A 17,294-nucleotide genomic window follows, 5' to 3' on the forward strand; every position below is an offset into this window, starting at 1 on the left:
ACCATTTTTACATTTTGCATCATCTATTCAACATTGAAGCATTCTGAACAGACCCCACACCTCACACAGCCCAGAGGGGAACTCTGATAGGCTGTTCTGGCTCAAGTCTAGTCGATACAGGTGCTCCAGCTGCTGTCGGACAGAACCCTCGCCCAACAAACACGACACAGAGTCCAGCTCATTCCCAGATAGGTCCAGCAGGCGGATCCACTCTCTGTCCCCGACCAGAGGGGAGGAGTTATACCCAGAGCTCAAGACTGGGGAGTGAATACCTGCAGTAGAAACAATAGAAAAATTGGATTACCATTGATATGATACCATTGATATTTTGAACAAGGGCAAGTAAAACTAATGTACTGTAAGTACCTTTCTGGTTAGGGGTTGTCCTGCCATACCTCCTCTGAAGTGGCTCGTTGAGCTCAACCTCACCCTGGACTCCCTTCGGATGGATACAGGACTGTTTGATTGGTTAGTAAATTAATTGGTTAATTGGTAAATTGATTGGCACATATCTTAATTAATTCATTTATTGAAAGAGAGCGAGAGAGCAAGAAAGAGAGAGGGGGACAGTTAAGTTTTTTCTCTAAAATAGAGTAAGTTCAAAAATAAACAATATTTCTATTGGTCGTAAAGAAGATAGCCCACCTCGGAGCTAAAGTGCCTGCGACGCCCGTTCTTCCTCTTCTGTGACCCTGCCTTCCACTCCTCTGACAAATCATTGGTGGACATGGGGGACAGTGCCAACGAAAGTGAATCACTTCCTGTGAAAATAAGGAGACATCCAGTAAGCAAGACATTCCCAAAATAAGGCAACTGTGGCCAATAATTAACAGTCACCAAATTAGCTATTATAATCTCAGCAAAAAAAGAAATGTCCCTTTTTCAGGACCCTGTCTTGCAAAGACAATTCGTAATAATCAAACTAACTTCACAGATCTTCATTGTAAAGGGTTTAAACACGGTCCAATTCAACAATTAATGAACATGCACCTGTGGAACGGTCGTTAACACACTAACTGCTTACAGACGGTAGGCAATTAAGGTCACAGTTATGAAAATTTAGGACACTAAAAAGGAGGCCTTTCTACTGACTGTGAAAAACACCAAAAGAAAGATGCCCAGGGTCCCTGCTCATCTGTGTGAACGTGCCATAGGCATGCTGGAAGGAGGCATGAGGACTGCAGATGTGGCCAGGGCAATAAATTGCAATGTACGTACTGTGAGACGCCTAAGACAGCGCTACAGTGAGACAGGACGGACAGCTATGGCAGACCACGTGGAACAACACCTGCACAGGATCGGTACATCCAAACATCACACCTGCAGGACAGGTACAGGATGGCAACAACAACTGCCCGAGTTACACCAGGAACGCACAATCCCTCCATCAGTGCTCAGACTGTCCGCAATAGGCTGAGAGAGGCTGGACTGAGGGCTAGTAAGCCTGTTGTAAGGTAGGTCCTCACCAGACATCAACGGCAACAACGTTGCCTATGGGCACAAACCCACTGTCGCTGGACCAGACAGGACCGGCATAAAGTGCTCTTCACTGATGAGTCACGGTTTTGTCTCACCAGGGGTGATGGTCAGATTTGCGTTTATCATCAAAGGAATGAGCGTTACACCGAGGCCTGTACTCTGGGGTGGGATCGATTTGGAGGTGGAGGGTCCGTCATGGTCTGGGGCGGTGTGTCACAGCATCATCGGACTGAGCTTGTTGTCACTGCAGGCAATCTCAACGCTGTGCGTTACAGGGAAGACATCCTCCTCCCTCGTGGTACCCTTCCTGCAGGCTCATCCTGACATGACCCTCCAGCATGACAATATCACCAGCCATACTGCTCGTTCTGTGCGTGATTCCGTGCTATGGCCAGCGAAGAGCCCGGATCTCAATCCCATTGAGCACATCGGAGACTTGTTGGATCGGAGGGTGAGGGCTAGGGCCATTCCCCCAAGAAATGTCTGGGAATTTGCAGGTGCCTTGGTGGAAGAGTGGGGGAACATCTCACAGCAAGAACTGGCAAATCTGGTGCAAATGAGGAGATGCACTGCAGTACTTAATGCAGCTGGTGGCCACACCAGATACTGACTGTTACTTTTGATTTTGACCCCCCCTTTGTTCATTCAATTTCTGTTAGTCACATGTCTGTGGAACTTGTTCAGTTTATGTCTCAGTTGTTGAATCTTGCTATGTTCATACAAATATTTACACATGTTGAGTTTGCTGAAAATAAATGCAGTTGACAGTGAGAGGACGTTTATTTTTTGCTGAGTTTATTAGATACCAAATAACCTTGTTTAACTTGTGGTTATTTTTTACCAAGTGATTCCATTGTGATTATCAAGAGAGTAAAAAGTTTGAAATTAACATGATTTGAACGTTGACAAGGAGCGCTGTTCTGTGTGTCTCATGGTCCTTACCGTCACTCTCCATATCGTCGTTGAAGACCAGACTGTCCTCTAAAGACAGGAAGCTGGAGTCATCACTCTCGTCTGACATGTACCCAGAGGTAAGGCAGGGGTCAGCTAGAGACCTGGGGGTGGAGGGGGTAGGGGTCGTCTTACCCCTCTGGAAGGATAACACGTACCGAGCTAAACACGCACCCTTACCTGAAAACACAACACAGAGAACACGCATCCTTTATCCCAGGTTTTTAACCCAAATACATATGCACACGTACAGTACATAACAAAATAAATGTTCTATTCATTCTAGATTGGAAATGTGTAGGCAATATGATAGTTACAGCTTTCCTTCAAATAAGATATAGAGATCTACAGGAGAATCTAAGAAGGAGAGTCTATAACTGGAAATCAGCATCAGTGACTAGACTCACTTGTGCTGGAGGGTAGACTGTTGGCGCGACCTCGTTCAGCGAGCAGGGGGCTGAGCCAGGCAGCATCCACCCGACCCAGCCTGAACCCCCCCAGACAGAGGGCATTGTTGTTCAGGTCCAGCCCCAGACGCCCCAGTAGCTGGATGACCGCAGGGCCGTCCCCACGACGCACGCTCGCCCCCAGGGCCCCACGCAGGTGCTGCTCATGGACCCCTCGGCTGAGAAGCAGCACCACAAGCTGCAGAGGCCCGCCCTGCTCACACACCTGGGAGGGGATACAGTGGGGAAGTGGTTGAGCAGGTGGGGGGGGGGGGGGGGGGGGTCGAAGGGCGAAGCCTAGGAACTGGGCTCCCAAAATGAAACTAATTTAGAAAATGTTTTGGGCCTGAAAGACCCAGAGTTACCTCTGCTGCAAAGGATAAGTTCACGATTCCATGTGTTGTTTCATAGTTTATGTCTTCACTATTATTCCAAAATGTAGAAAATAATAAATATAAAGAAAAACCTTTGAATGAGTAGGTGTGTCCAAACTATTGACTGGTAATGTACATACAGCTGAAGTCGGAGGTTTACATATACTTAGGTTGGAGTCATTAAAATTAGTTTTTCATCCACTCCACAAATTTCTTGTTAACAAACTATAGTTTTGGCAAGTCAGTTAGGACATCTACTTTGTGCATGACACAAGTAATTTTTCCAACAATCCAACAATTTTTCCAACAATCCAGGTTGGTGCCCCCCCTTGGGTTGTGCCGTGGCGGAGATCTTTGTGGGCTATACTCGGCCTTGTCTCAGGATGGTAAGTTGGTGGTTGAAGATATCTGTCTAGTGGTGTGGGGGCTGTGCTTTGGCAAAGTGGGTGTAGTTATATCCTGCCTGTTTGGTCCTGTCTGGGGGTACAGTGTCACAGTGTCTCCCGACCCCTCCTGTCTCAGCCTCCAGTATTTATGCTGCAGTAGTTTATGTGTCGGGGGGCTAGGGTCAGTCTGTTATATCTGGAGTATTTCTCCTGTCTTATCCGATGTCCTGTGTAAATTTAAGTATGCTCTCTCTAATTCTCTTTCTTTCTCTCAGAGGACCTGAGCCTTAGGACCATTCCTCAGGACTACCTGGCCTGATGCCTCCTTGCTGTCCCCAGTCCACCTGGCCGTGCTGCTGCTCCAGTTTCAACTGTTCTGCCTGCGGCTATGAAACCCTGACCTGTTCACCGGACATGCTACCTGTCCCAGACCTGCTGTTTTCAACTCTCTAGAGACAGTAGGAGCGGTAGAGATACTCTGAATGATCGGCTTTGAAAAGCAGGAGGAGGGACTGGTGCACTTCACAAAATAGATGGCATCATGAGGCAGGAAAATTATGTGGATATATTGAAGCAACATCTCAAGACATCAGTCAGGAAGTTAAAGCTTGTTCGCAAATGGGTCTTCCAAATGGACAATGACCCCAACTATACTTCCAAAGTTGTGGTAAAATGGCTTAAGGACAACAAAGTCAAGGTATTAGAGTGGCCATCACAAAGCCCCGACCTCAATCCCATAGAAAATGTGTGGGCAGAACTGAAAAGGCGTGTGCAAGCAAGGAGGCCTACAAACCTGATTCAGTTACACCAGCTCTGTCAGGAGGAATGGGCCAAAATTCACCCAACTTATTGTGGGAAGCTTGTGGAAGGCTACCCAAACAATTTAAAGGCAATGCTACCAAATACTAATTGAGTACATGTAAACTTCTGACCCACTGGGAATGTGATGAAAGAAAAGCTGAAATAAATAATTCTCTCTACTATTATTCTGACATTTCACATCCTTAAAATAAAGTGGTGATCCTAACTGACCTAAGACAGGGAATGTCGTGAATTGTGAAAAACTGAGTTTAAATGTATTTAGCTAAGGTGTATGTAAACTTCCAACTTCAACTGTACATACACACATACACATACAGACGTACACACACACACAAATGACATTTCATCAGATCCCCATAGAGATCATTGCTGACCTGGTATATGAGCGACTCGGTCTTGGTCTTCTTGTTGATGTCGGCTCCTAGCTGGATGAGACACTCAGCCATGAGCACATCCCCGTCCTTACAGGCCTTCTCCAGCATACTGTACCTCAGCTCTGCATCGCCACACATCTTGGACAGGGCCAGGCATGCAGCCTTACGCAGCTGGGAGAGCTAGAGGAAGAGAGAGAGACAAAGATGAGAGAGAGAGAGAGAGAGGTGGGGGGAGAATGGGGGGAGAAGGGGAAGTTATGAGATGGGTAAGGAAGGAAGAAGACCAAGGATTAGAGTATGAGAACAGACACACAGAAACACACAGGCTTACCGGGTAGCTGCACCGGTCAGGTGGTCCTTCTTTGAGCTGGAGGAAGATCTCTCTGTCAAAGCCTTCCCTCTGCAGCTCCCCTGCTGCCCCTGAGCAGGCATCCAGCATTCGGAGGGCCACCTGGAACCCCTATTTAGTAAAAAAAAAAACATGTGTCATTAATTGAAATAACTGGAAATCTTCTAGACAAATATGGCTTTGAGGACCATAGAGGATTACTCACCTTTAACAGCATCTCTGTGTCCTCCTTGTACTGCAGGAGACTGGTAACGAGAACAGACGCCAGGACGGGAACTATCATCCTGGACAGCTTCTTCTTAGACACAAGGCAGTAGAGGAGGTTTAGACCCCAGTAGTGTATTTCTATTGAAGAGGCAGGAAGGGAGTCAGTGTATTTCTATTGAAGAGGCAGGAAGGGAGTCAGTGTATTTCTATTGAAGAGGCAGGAAGGGAGTCAGTGTATTTCTATTGAAGAGGCAGGAAGGGAGTCAGTGTATTTCTATTGAAGAGGCAGGAAGGGAGTCAGTGTATTTCTATTGAAGAGGCAGGAAGGGAGTCAGTGTATTTCTATTGAAGAGGCAGGAAGGGAGTCAGTGTATTTCTATTGAAGAGGCAGGAAGGGAGTCAGTGTATTTCTATTGAAGAGGCAGGAAGGGAGTCAGTGTATTTCTATTGAAGAGGCAGGAAGGGAGTCAGTGTATTTCTATTGAAGAGGCAGGAAGGGAGTCAGTGTATTTCTATTAAAGAGGCAGGAAGGGAGTCAGTGTATTTATATTAAAGAGGCAGGAAGGGAGTCAGTGTATTTCTATTGAAGAGGCAGGAAGGGAGTCAGTGTATTTCTATTGAAGAGGCAGGAAGGGAGTCAGTGTATTTCTATTGAAGAGGCAGGAAGGGAGTCAGTGTATTTCTATTGAAGAGGCAGGAAGGGAGTCAGGGACAGAGCCTTTATGTCTCTGCTTTACTTGTCTTTATTCACGTTGCTTGACAGGGACAATGCACATTGATCGCCATTTCTGTAAACATGCCAGATTTAGCAAGCAGTGTATCTACTCTCTCTCACCTCGTTCCCTAGGGAACATCTGTAGTGTGTGCAGCACAGTGTCTATTGCCCCCTGTTGACAGAGCAGGTCTACAGCACCAGAGCAGTCAGCCAGCGCAGACAGAACACGCAGGCCACACTCCTGGATGGCTGCACTGCTAATAAACTACCTCACAAACAACAAAAAGGTATATATTTTAAGGTAAGTCTATTATTAACAAGGATAACTGTGAATTCTAGGGACCAGGGATTGTATTCCTAAATTGTCTCAGATTAGGAGTGCTGATCTAGTAACAGTTTTAGGGATGTGCCTTTTAGATCACAATTGATAGGATTACAGGGACAGGGTGGACCTGATCCTTGATCAATACTCCTACTGAGATGCTTTGTGAACACGGGCCCTGATTTGAGCATGGAATGAATTGCATGGGGCGATATGATTACCCTGTTGAGTGTCTCTAGGTAGACTGTGTGGGCCCCCTCCACCACACTCTGGTTCTTCTGCACCCTCAGAGACACGTCCACTGTGTCTGGATCAGCCACAGACACACCGTGATCAGACACCCGCAAACTTCTATCTGCTCAAACACACAAAAAGATGACAGAAAATACATTCAGATTTCATTATCTAAATACAGCTGACTAAGACAAAAGGACTCTCTAGCAGTCTTGCTTTGGGCACTATGGCTGGAGCTTGATACACGTATGCACACCCGAAAATTCTTCAACACTTGTGAACACGTACACATACCTAAATACTTTTAAAAACACATGTAAATACTGGAACACTTGTACACCATAAGTGTTGACTGTCTATGTGCGTCTCCTACCAGGACAGAGGAAGGCCAGGCTGGCCCTCAGAGCTTCCAGCTGGACCTCAGGTATGAAGTTATGGACCTTCATGGTCCTAACGATCTGACCCATGGCCATGTCCAGTTCATCCAGACTGGCCATCCTACAGAGAGAGGCAAGGGACATGAGTAGTACCCTAGACCAGTGGTTCCCAAACCCCGGGGACCATTGGTCAGGCTTACTCTTGAACGTTGTAATAGTAGAATTCACAAGGTGCCATTTCCAAATTGGGAAGTGCATCATCAGTTCCTCTTTTTATGTTAGTCATTACATACCTTCGAACTAAAGCAGTGATCGTCAACCCGGAGTACTGATACCCCAAACTAACAAGTTTGGAACATACTGTTAACCTGTATTTATACTGAATATTCTCATTGCGATCAAATCTGTTTTGTAAGACAGACCTGTTCCACAAGAGAAACCTGCTCTGCAAGTAGGAACCTCTTCAGAAGTTGACTGATGTAATTAGACTAAGCCCGCAACAGGAATGCGTAAATGTCAGTGGAAATCATGTCAGTTGATGTCAGTTGAAATGATTCCCACCTTCCCTTGAAGAGCAGGTGGAGCAGTTTACATCCACCTGCGGAGACCTCTGGAGAGGACAGATGTCTCTTCATCATCTCCACCACGTTCACATGGAGGCCGTTGGACAACAACAGAGATCGCATTTTACCTGCAAACGCACACGCGCGCGCACACACACAAACACAAGCTGTTAAATCTTTAGCAGTAATAAGCAGAGGCTGAAGCCTGACCTGACTGAATGTCACCTCAGACTATGGGTAGTAACAGGAGCTAGTCTGACTCACTATTGTAGGTGATGAGTGTTCCCATGGCGCTGGCAGCAGCCTGGAACACCCCAGGGGAGGAGGAGTGGAGCAGCATGGCAGCCATGATCTGTCTGTGGACTGGTGTCCTGGGGAGCACACCATCACTGTCAATCACAATATCAGCAAGATTGTAAACGCTTAAGCGAATGGTCGATGACAATACCATGAGGAAAGCTCATGGTAACGGACTACCTTCCGTCTTGCTCTTCTGTGGAATGGTGCCATGACTCGCTGCCATGCAATAGCAGGCTGTGTATGGCCCAACATGCAGCTTCCTAGGGGGGAGATGGTTATAAACAGAAGGAGAGAGATGAGGACAGACAGAAAGAGGGAAGAGTAGTAGGACAGTGGCTAAAATGTCACTATAAGATTAGCTAATAGATGATGTGTGATATAAAGTGCTGAGGACTTACCTGCACTGTGGAATCAGCAGCATGGACCTCCAGAGCTCTGCAGCAGGCCTCCATCCAGCACAACCCCACATCATCCACCACCTCCTCCTTCCCTCTGTTCTCCTCCGCCTCTCCCTCCTCCATCCCTTCATTCACCACAGCTTTGCTCTGCACTATGGTTTCAGCTGAGTGGACGAGAAACAGGAAACAACAGTGGTGAGCCAGGTGTGAAGAAAGATGTGTGTGTTTCGAGTTTCATTAGCCGTATCTACTATACACCGTCCAACGAAATGCTTACAACAATACGAGGTAATAAAATATAAGAATATGGCCTCCAGAGTGGAGCAGCGGTCTAAGACACTGCAGTGCTTGATCCGTCACTACAGATCCGGGTTCGATCCCGGGCTGAGGCCCAGCGTCGTCCGGGTTAGGGGAGGGTTTGGCCAGCCGGGATGTCCTTGTCCCATCGCGCTCTAGCGCGACTCCTGTGGCGGACAGGGCGCAATGCACGCTGACATGGTCGCCAGTTGGACGGTGTTTCCTCCGACACATTGGTGCGGCTGGCTTCCGGGTTAAGCGAGCAGTGCGGCTTGGCAGGGTCATGTTTCGGAGGACGCATGGTTCTCAACCTTCGCCTCTCCCGAGTCAGTACGGGAGTTTCAGCGATGGGACAAGACTGTAACTACCAATTGGATACCACAAAATTGGGGAGAAAAAGTAAAATAAATAAATACAAAATAAGAAGAATATGAACATAAAGTTAATATTTTAATTTTAAGGCAAAATTTAGTCCAATATTTACTTGTGCTTTGAGGAAGGGGGGATGGGGGCTAGTGTATAAACTGAGCAGTATAATAAGAGTCAGGTAGCAACAGTTGTGATGCGTGTATAGCATGAATGTATATATGTGTGTGTGTGTGTGTGTGTGTGTGTGAGTGTGTGTGTGGAGAATCAGAGCAGGTGGTCAGGCCAGTTTAAGTGTTCAGCCATCTGATGGCTTGTAGATAGAAACTGTCTCTGAGCCTGTTGGTATCACACCTCATGCTCCGATACCGTCTAAACGACAGAAGGGAGAGAACAGCTTGTGACTAGGCTGTGTGGGGTCCTTGATGATGCTGTGGGCCATCCTCAGGCACCGTTCTGAAAAGATGTCCTAAATGGGTGGGAGCACAATCCTAGTGATGTACTGGGCCGTCTTCACCACCCCCTGGAGGGCCTTGTGGTCGTGGATGGAGCAATTCCCATACCAGGCCGTGGTACAACCGGCAGGATGCTCTCGATGGTGCAGCGGTAGTATTTGGAGAAGATCCAGGACGGCATCCTGAATTTCTTCAGGTACCTTAGGAAATAGATGTTGCTACCTCTTGACAACTTAGAACTTGTGACTCTTTTTACTGCTGTCCCGTTGATGTGGATTCGGGGCATATTCCCTCCTATGCTTCCTGAAGTCAACAATCAACTCCTCTGTTTTGCTGACATTGACGGACAGCTTGTTGTCATGACACCACAATGCCAGTTCACTTACCTCCTCCCTTTAGGCTGACCTGTTGTCCCTATTGGCCTAAAACCGTGGTGTAGTCAACTAACTGTGTGTGTATGTGTGTGTGTGTGTGTGTGTGTGTGTGTGTGTACTCACTGAGGGCAGCCAGACAGGAGAGCGCAGCAGCTTGTAGAGTGGCGTTCTCAGGGTAAGTCAAACAGGCTCTTACAGTGACCCTATGCACCCCATTCAGCACCAGAATACTACAATATCTTTCTGAAAGAGATACATTGAACTATTGGTGAGGGGTGTGTTTGTGGTGTCCGGGGGGGTTTCCCCAGACTCATCGCTCAACTTTACAGCAAGTTGCAGGGCTGTCGTGTGGCTGAAAAACAAATAAAGTATTTTGGCTTTAAATCCTACTGCTCATGACCTCTGACCCTTTGACCCTGGAACTGACCTGATGTAAACTTCCTGAACAGACAGCAGCCGACCTCCTGCAGTGCCTCGACCTCTGGGAACAACTCCATGGCTCCAGCCACCACACTGTAACACCTCTCACCCCCCGACATCAGGATCTCCACATTACTGGCTGCGATTGATTGATTGAATGATAGATTAATACTTCATTGATCCCCAAAGGGAAACTCAATGTCAGCAGCAAATGAAACAGACAAGTAGGGTTGCCAAATTCTGGTAACTTTCTGAAAAGTCCCAGATTTTCCAGAAATCCAGGTTGGAGCCTGGAGGATTCCCAGATTGCTTACTTATTACCTCCTCATTCCATCTTCCAACTAGGATTTCTGGCAAACCTGGGTATTTTGAGAAAGTTGTCAGAATTGTGCAACCCTAGAGAAAAGAAAACACAAAAAAGAACACAATCTGAAAAAGAAGTGGCATGATACACGAGGTACACAGACGTCAGAGAACAACAACAACATGGTGATTTCCCATACCACACAGGAAACAGGCTTGACATTGGGTCAACTCAAATGAAGATAATCATTGTGAGGAGTGAGACAAGAACCTAACTATATAATTACTGAGAAAAATCTACCAATCTTCAAGAAAAGGCTCAAATCTAATTAATTGTTTTCAGTGGGCCTAGCAGCCAGAATATAAATTACAAATCATTTATTTGGTCCCAGAAATAGTGTCCGAGAAAGGAATGTGAGAAAAATAAGAGACAAGAGAAAAAGCAGCAAAGAGGGGTGGGGGTGGGGTAAACAGACATGTTTTGTATTCTTCTTCATTGGGGACTTACCAGGACCTGCTAGAGGAAGGAGTACCTTCATGGCCTGCAGAAACAGGTCTTCACTGTCGTGAAAATGGTGGAGAGCACCTAGAACCACACTGTGGTCCTGGTTCTCCACAAACTCTACCAGGTCGTCATCAGACACTGCCAACACAGAGATGCACACAACATCAGTCAGAGTATGAAAGAATATGCCTGAAAAATCCCAGGACACATAAAAAAATCCACAAAGTACTTCTTTGCAAATTTTGATAGCAAGGTAAAATCCCCAATTTGCAGTGCAGCCTAGGAATCTCCACTGGTGACTAGGAATCTCCACTGGTGACTAGGAATCTCCACTGGTGACTAGGTATATACACTGGTGACTAGGTATCTCCACTGGTGACTAGGTATCTCCACTGGTGACTAGGTATCTCCACTGGTGACTAGGTATCTCCACTGGTGACTAGGTATCTCCACTGGTGACTAGGAATCTACACTGGTGACTAGGTATCTCCACTGGTGACTAGGTATCTCCACTGGTGACTAGGTATCTCCACTAGTGACTAGGTATCTCCACTGGTGACTAGGTATCTCCACTAGTGACTAGGTATCTCCACTGGTGACTAGGTATCTCCACTGGTGACTAGGTATCTCCACTAGTGACTAGGTATCTCCACTAGTGACTAGGTATCTCCACTGGTGACTAGGAATCTCCACTGGTGACTAGGTATCTCCACTGGTGACTAGGTATCTCCACTGGTGACTAGGTATCTCCACTGGTGACTAGGAATCTCCACTGGTGACTAGGAATCTCCACTGGTGACTAGGAATCTCCACTGGTGACTAGGAATCTCCACTGGTGACTAGGTATATACACTGGTGACTAGGTATCTCCACTGGTGACTAGGTATCTCCACTGGTGACTAGGTATCTCCACTGGTGACTAGGTATCTCCACTGGTGACTAGGTATCTCCACTGGTGACTAGGTATCTCCACTGGTGACTAGGAATCTACACTGGTGACTAGGTATCTACACTGGTGACTAGGTATCTCCACTGGTGACTAGGTATCTCCACTAGTGACTAGGTATCTCCACTGGTGACTAGGTATCTCCACTAGTGACTAGGTATCTCCACTGGTGACTAGGAATCTCCACTGGTGACTAGGTATCTCCACTGGTGACTAGGTATCTCCACTGGTGACTAGGTATCTCCACTGGTGACTAGGAATCTCCACTGGTGACTAGGAATCTCCACTGGTGACTAGGAATCTCCACTGGTGACTAGGAATCTCCACTGGTGACTAGGTATATACACTGGTGACTAGGTATCTCCACTGGTGACTAGGTATCTCCACTGGTGACTAGGTATCTCCACTGGTGACTAGGTATCTCCACTGGTGACTAGGTATCTCCACTGGTGACTAGGTATCTCCACTGGTGACTAGGAATCTACACTGGTGACTAGGTATCTACACTGGTGACTAGGTATCTCCACTGGTGACTAGGTATCTCCACTAGTGACTAGGTATCTCCACTGGTGACTAGGTATCTCCACTAGTGACTAGGTATCTCCACTGGTGACTAGGTATCTCCACTAGTGACTAGGTATCTCCACTAGTGACTAGGTATCTCCACTAGTGACTAGGTATCTCCACTGGTGACTAGGAATCTCCACTGGTGACTAGGAATCTCCACTGGTGACTAGGTATCTCCACTGGTGACTAGGTATCTCCACTGGTGACTAGGTATCTCCACTGGTGACTAGGTATCTCCACTGGTGACTAGGAATCTCCACTGGTGACTAGGTATCTCCACTGGTGACTAGGTATCTCCACTGGTGACTAGGTATCTCCACTGGTGACTAGGTATCTCCACTGGTGACTAGGTATCTCCACTGGTGACTAGGTATCTCCACTGGTGACTAGGTATCTCCACTGGTGACTAGGTATCTCCACTGGTGACTAGGTATCTCCACTGGTGACTAGGTATTTCCACTGGTGACTAGGAATCTACACTGGTGACTAGGAATCTACACTGAGTGAACAATATATTAAGAACACCTGCTCTTTCCATGACCTTGACTGATCAGATGAATCCAGGTGAAAACTATGATCCCTTATTGATGTCACTTGATAAATCCACTTTAATTAGTGTAGATGAAGAAGAGAAGACAGGTTAAACAAGGATTGTTAAGCTTCAAGACAATTGAGACATGGATTGTGTATGTGTGCACTTCAGAGGGTGAATGGGCAAGACAAAATATTTAAGTGCCTTTGAACGGGGTATGGTAGTAGGTACCAGGCACACCGGTTTGTGTCAAGAACTACAACGCTTCTGGGTTTTCACAATTAACAGTTTCCTGTGTCTATCAAGAATGGTCCACCACCCAAAGGCCACCCAGCCAACTTGACACAAATGCAGGAAGCATTGGAGTCAACATGGTCCAGCATCCCTGTGGAACGCTTTCGACACCTTGTAGAGTCCATGCCCTGACGAATTGAGGCTGTTCTGAGGGTAAAAGAGGAGGTGCAACTCAATTTTGGGAAGGTGTTCCTAATGTTTTCTAGACTCAGTGTATATCTCACCTCTGTCCAGTAGCAGCTGGAGACCACGGCAGCCCTGAATCTGAACCTCCTCACTGGAGGGGAAAGTCTTCATCCCCTCAACGATCAAACTAAACACATCCTCTTCCTCATCCCGAATCAACAACACGATCACATCTAGACACAGAGAAAAAAACATCTGTTGACACTTGAATTGAATCTGACCCCGCAGTGCTAATGTTTAATCACTTGTTATAAGCATGTATGAGCCTTATTAATGTCTTGTCAAAAGGTTTCTATAATGTTGTGTATCAAAATATAGACTTATTTACACAGGATCATAGACATTTTTGATGCATTGCTTCGCTGGTTAAGGACACTTTGACCTTTCGCCCATAGAGGAACTGAAAGCACCTAGGTTAACTTCCTACCTTGTAAATACCTCCCCCCAAGGACAGTCCTGGAAACTCCTGTGCTGTGTGTGCACATTTCTGTCTCGCTTAACCTTCACTTAATACTGATACTGTACTGTCCCTTTGACTAAAGAGAGGGTTGGAGTGGTGGGGAGAGGGGACCACGTGACCTAATTCAATTTGCTGCATTCTAAGGGCTCCTTGGCAACCATGGGTATGATGTCATATCTATTACATGATCTGTCAATAACTGAAAAGAATTGACTGAGGGCGGAAATCGACAAAGAGAGCGGGTTTAAGATGAGATACGCCGAGTTAGACAATATGATGAATTGATTATCTTGATGACAGATAAATAGAGAGAACACTATTGGCCTGAGGGCTGGTGGTGGAGTACAGGTACAAGACATGGACAATTTAAACATTGTCTGATAGTATAATATACCACTTGTTGTTGCAGTTTCTGCCTGTAATGGGGGGGGGGGGGGGCTGCCATTCCTATCACTAGAGCACGATCGGAACATCCCCTCCTTACAGACACAAAGTGCAAAAACAAGTGATACACTGTCATGTTTGTCTGTTTACTGTACTCCACTACAAGCAACAAGTGATACGACGGTCACGTGTATATGCTATGTTTACAGTCCTTGAATTCCTAACAATAATGCCTTAAAGAGATTCTCCGGTACTTTTGTATCCTTTTTAGCCAGCAGTTCTGAAAGTAGAGCTCACTAGCCAAAAGTAGTCTCTGAAAATGTAGTACTGTCACATATTGTATGTGCAGATATTGTATGAAGGTACGCTCTTGTCGCAGTGTCTGTAGTTTTGCTGTAAGGCTATGTTTACACAGATACACTACATTGTCAAAAGTAGGTGGACAACCCCTTAAAATTAGTAGATTTGGCTAATTCAGCCACACCCAATGCTGACAGATGTATAAAATCGAGCACACAGCCATGCAATCTCCATAGTCAAACATTGGCAATTGAATGCCTCGTACTTTAACTCAGTATACTGCAAAGAGCTACTGTATATAGCTGCCGACGGCTCATTCTGAGGTTAGGCTGGCACTGCATGCTGGTATCTTAATGTTCTTTTTGTTAGGAATCATTTGTGTGTACTAGACTGATCTAGTGACTTTTTAACAACTACCATAACATATTTCTAGTTGAGTGACTCTGCTCCCAGAAGTCTGTGGCCCGTTGTTATCTTGAGTCATGGGCGGTGGGTGAAACTGTTGTAGAATGACCTCCAGATAGGAGAAAGATGTATTACATATTTATATAATAGCATATAAAAAGAGTTGACTAAGACCCAGTGGTCAAAGAAATAATTGCTGCATTAAACCTGCAAGAGGTAGTTCTTCTCCTGTCCTTTTCAAAATATGCTTTATTGTACCTGATCTGAGGAGCAGAGCCAGTGCCCTAAGCCCAACCATCATCACTCTGCAGTCTCCACTGTGCTGGGACAACACCTTAAGGATCTGCCTGGAAATCATACACAGGGTAAAACATAGTGGGGCGAGCACATATAAAATCACACGTGCACACAAACACACAAATAGTATGCACATGCACACACACACAAATTTCTATTCAGTTTTTGCACCAACAGCACTGAACAGTGTCTTAACAATAGGTTTATTTTGCATTTGTGCCCTTTCAATTCCCTGTGTGGCTTTGGACTTCCTTCCTTGTGGTTCCTGTACAGACAGAACGTAACAACAAAACAAGGACAACTCCTCCTACCCACAAATACCCTCAATATCCTGAGTTAGCTGGATGAACACATACTGCAAGGACATACGGAAAGTATTCAGACCCCTTGACCTTTTCCACATTTTGTTACGTTACAGCCTTATTCTAAAATTGATTCAATAATATTTTCCCCCTCATCAATCTACACACAATACCCCATAATGACAATGCAGAAACTTTAAAAATGTTAAAAACATTTTTGCAAATGTATTAAAGACAAAAAACGTAAATATCACATTTACATAAGTATTTAGACCCTTTACTCAGTACTTTGTTGAAGCATCCTTGGTAGCGATTACATCCTTGAGTCTTCTTGGGTATGACGCTACAAGCTTGGCACACCTGTATTTGAGGAGCTTCTCCCATTCTTCTCTGCAGATCCTCTCAAGCTCTATCAGGTTGGAATGGGTGAGCGTTGCTGCACAGCTATTTTCAGTTCTCTCCAGAGATGTTCAATCAGGTTCAAGTCCGGACTCTAGCTGGGCCACTCAAGGACATTCAGAGACTTGTCCTGAAGCCACCCCTGTGTTGTCTTGGCTGTGTGCTTAGGGTCATTGTCCTGTTGGAAGGTGAACATTCACCCTGTCTGAGGTTCTGAGCGCTATGGAGCAGGTTTTCATCAAGGATCTCTATGTACTTTGCTCCGTTCATCTTTCCCTTGATCCTGACTAGTCTCCCAGTCTCTGCCGCCGAAAAACATCACCACAGCATGATGCTGCCACCACTATGATTCACAGTAGGGATGGTGCCAGGTTTCCTTCAGATGTGACGCTTGGCATTCAGGCCAGTTCAATCTCTGTTTCATCAAACCAGAAAATCTTGTTTCTCATGGCCTGAGAGTCTTCAGGTGCCTTTTGGCAAACTCCAAGCGGGCTGTCATGCGCCTTTTACTGAGTAGTGGCTTCCGGCTGGCCACTCTACCATAAAGGCCTGATTGGTGGAATGCTGCAGAGATGGTTGTGCTTCTGGAAGGTTCTCCCATCTCCACAGAGGAACTCTGGAGCTCTGTCAGTGACCATCGGGTTCTTGGTCACCTCCCTGACCAACACCCTTCTCCCCCGATTGCTCAGTTTGGCCAGGCGGCCAGCACAAGGAAGAGTCTTGGTGGTTCTAAACGTCTTCCATTTAAGAATGATGGAGACATTTGTTGGTACCCTTCCCCAGATCTGTGCCTCAACACAATCCTGTCTCGGAGCTGTACAGACAATTCCTTCGACCTCAAGGCTTGGTCTTTGCTCTGACATTCACTGTCAACTGTGGGACCTTATATAGACAGGTGTGTACCTTTCTAAATTATGTCACTGAATTTACCACAGGTGGACTGCAATCAAGTTGTAGACACATCTCAAGGATGATCAATGGAAACAGGATGCACCTGAGCTCAATTTAGAATCTCATAGCAAAGGGTCTGAATACTTATGTAAATAAGGTATTTCTGTTTTGTATTTTTAATAGATTTGCTAAAATTTCTAAAAAACAGTTTTTTCTTTGTCATAATGAGGTATTGTGTGTAGATTGATTGGGAAAATGTTTTATTTAATCCATTTTAGAATAAGGCTGTAACGTAACAAAAAATGTAAAAGTCA

The 17,294-nt window shown here is 45.9% G+C and overlaps 1 protein-coding gene across 5 annotated transcripts in view; it reads right to left on the reverse strand.

Annotated features, from left to right (window-relative positions):
• Positions 1-17,294, reverse strand: part of lrrk2 (leucine-rich repeat kinase 2) — a 58,287-nt gene that overhangs the window by 38,007 nt on the left and 2,986 nt on the right. For 3 of the 5 annotated variants that reach the window (XR_016489367.1, XM_090212442.1, XM_090212433.1), the window contains exons 4-23: positions 15,350-15,438; positions 13,581-13,715; positions 11,021-11,155; positions 10,217-10,348; positions 9,913-10,032; positions 8,298-8,461; positions 8,077-8,159; positions 7,864-7,988; positions 7,598-7,727; positions 7,033-7,157; positions 6,647-6,780; positions 6,224-6,368; positions 5,387-5,526; positions 5,164-5,292; positions 4,833-5,012; positions 2,838-3,102; positions 2,422-2,610; positions 646-761; positions 367-457; positions 61-272 (exon numbers count right to left, since the gene is read on the reverse strand). Coding sequence is in view for 4 of the 5 variants with exons in the window: in XM_090212442.1 (XP_090068568.1) it covers positions 61-272; positions 367-457; positions 646-761; positions 2,422-2,610; positions 2,838-3,102; positions 4,833-5,012; positions 5,164-5,292; positions 5,387-5,526; positions 6,224-6,368; positions 6,647-6,780; positions 7,033-7,157; positions 7,598-7,727; positions 7,864-7,988; positions 8,077-8,159; positions 8,298-8,461; positions 9,913-10,032; positions 10,217-10,348; positions 11,021-11,155; positions 13,581-13,715; positions 15,350-15,438 (2,839 nt within the window). In the remaining variant the exon portion in view is untranslated. The remainder of the gene's footprint in view (positions 1-60; positions 273-366; positions 458-645; positions 762-2,421; positions 2,611-2,837; positions 3,103-4,832; positions 5,013-5,163; positions 5,293-5,386; positions 5,527-6,223; positions 6,369-6,646; positions 6,781-7,032; positions 7,158-7,597; positions 7,728-7,863; positions 7,989-8,076; positions 8,160-8,297; positions 8,462-9,912; positions 10,033-10,216; positions 10,349-11,020; positions 11,156-13,580; positions 13,716-15,349; positions 15,439-17,294) is intronic. The other 2 variants (XM_036958992.2, XM_036958987.2) reach the window with 1 other exon arrangement.

The sequence above is a fragment of the Oncorhynchus mykiss genome, chromosome 2 (genome assembly GCF_057628025.1).
Source record: "Oncorhynchus mykiss isolate SJ-2025 chromosome 2, ASM5762802v1, whole genome shotgun sequence".
NCBI classification, from domain to species: domain Eukaryota; kingdom Metazoa; phylum Chordata; class Actinopteri; order Salmoniformes; family Salmonidae; genus Oncorhynchus; species Oncorhynchus mykiss.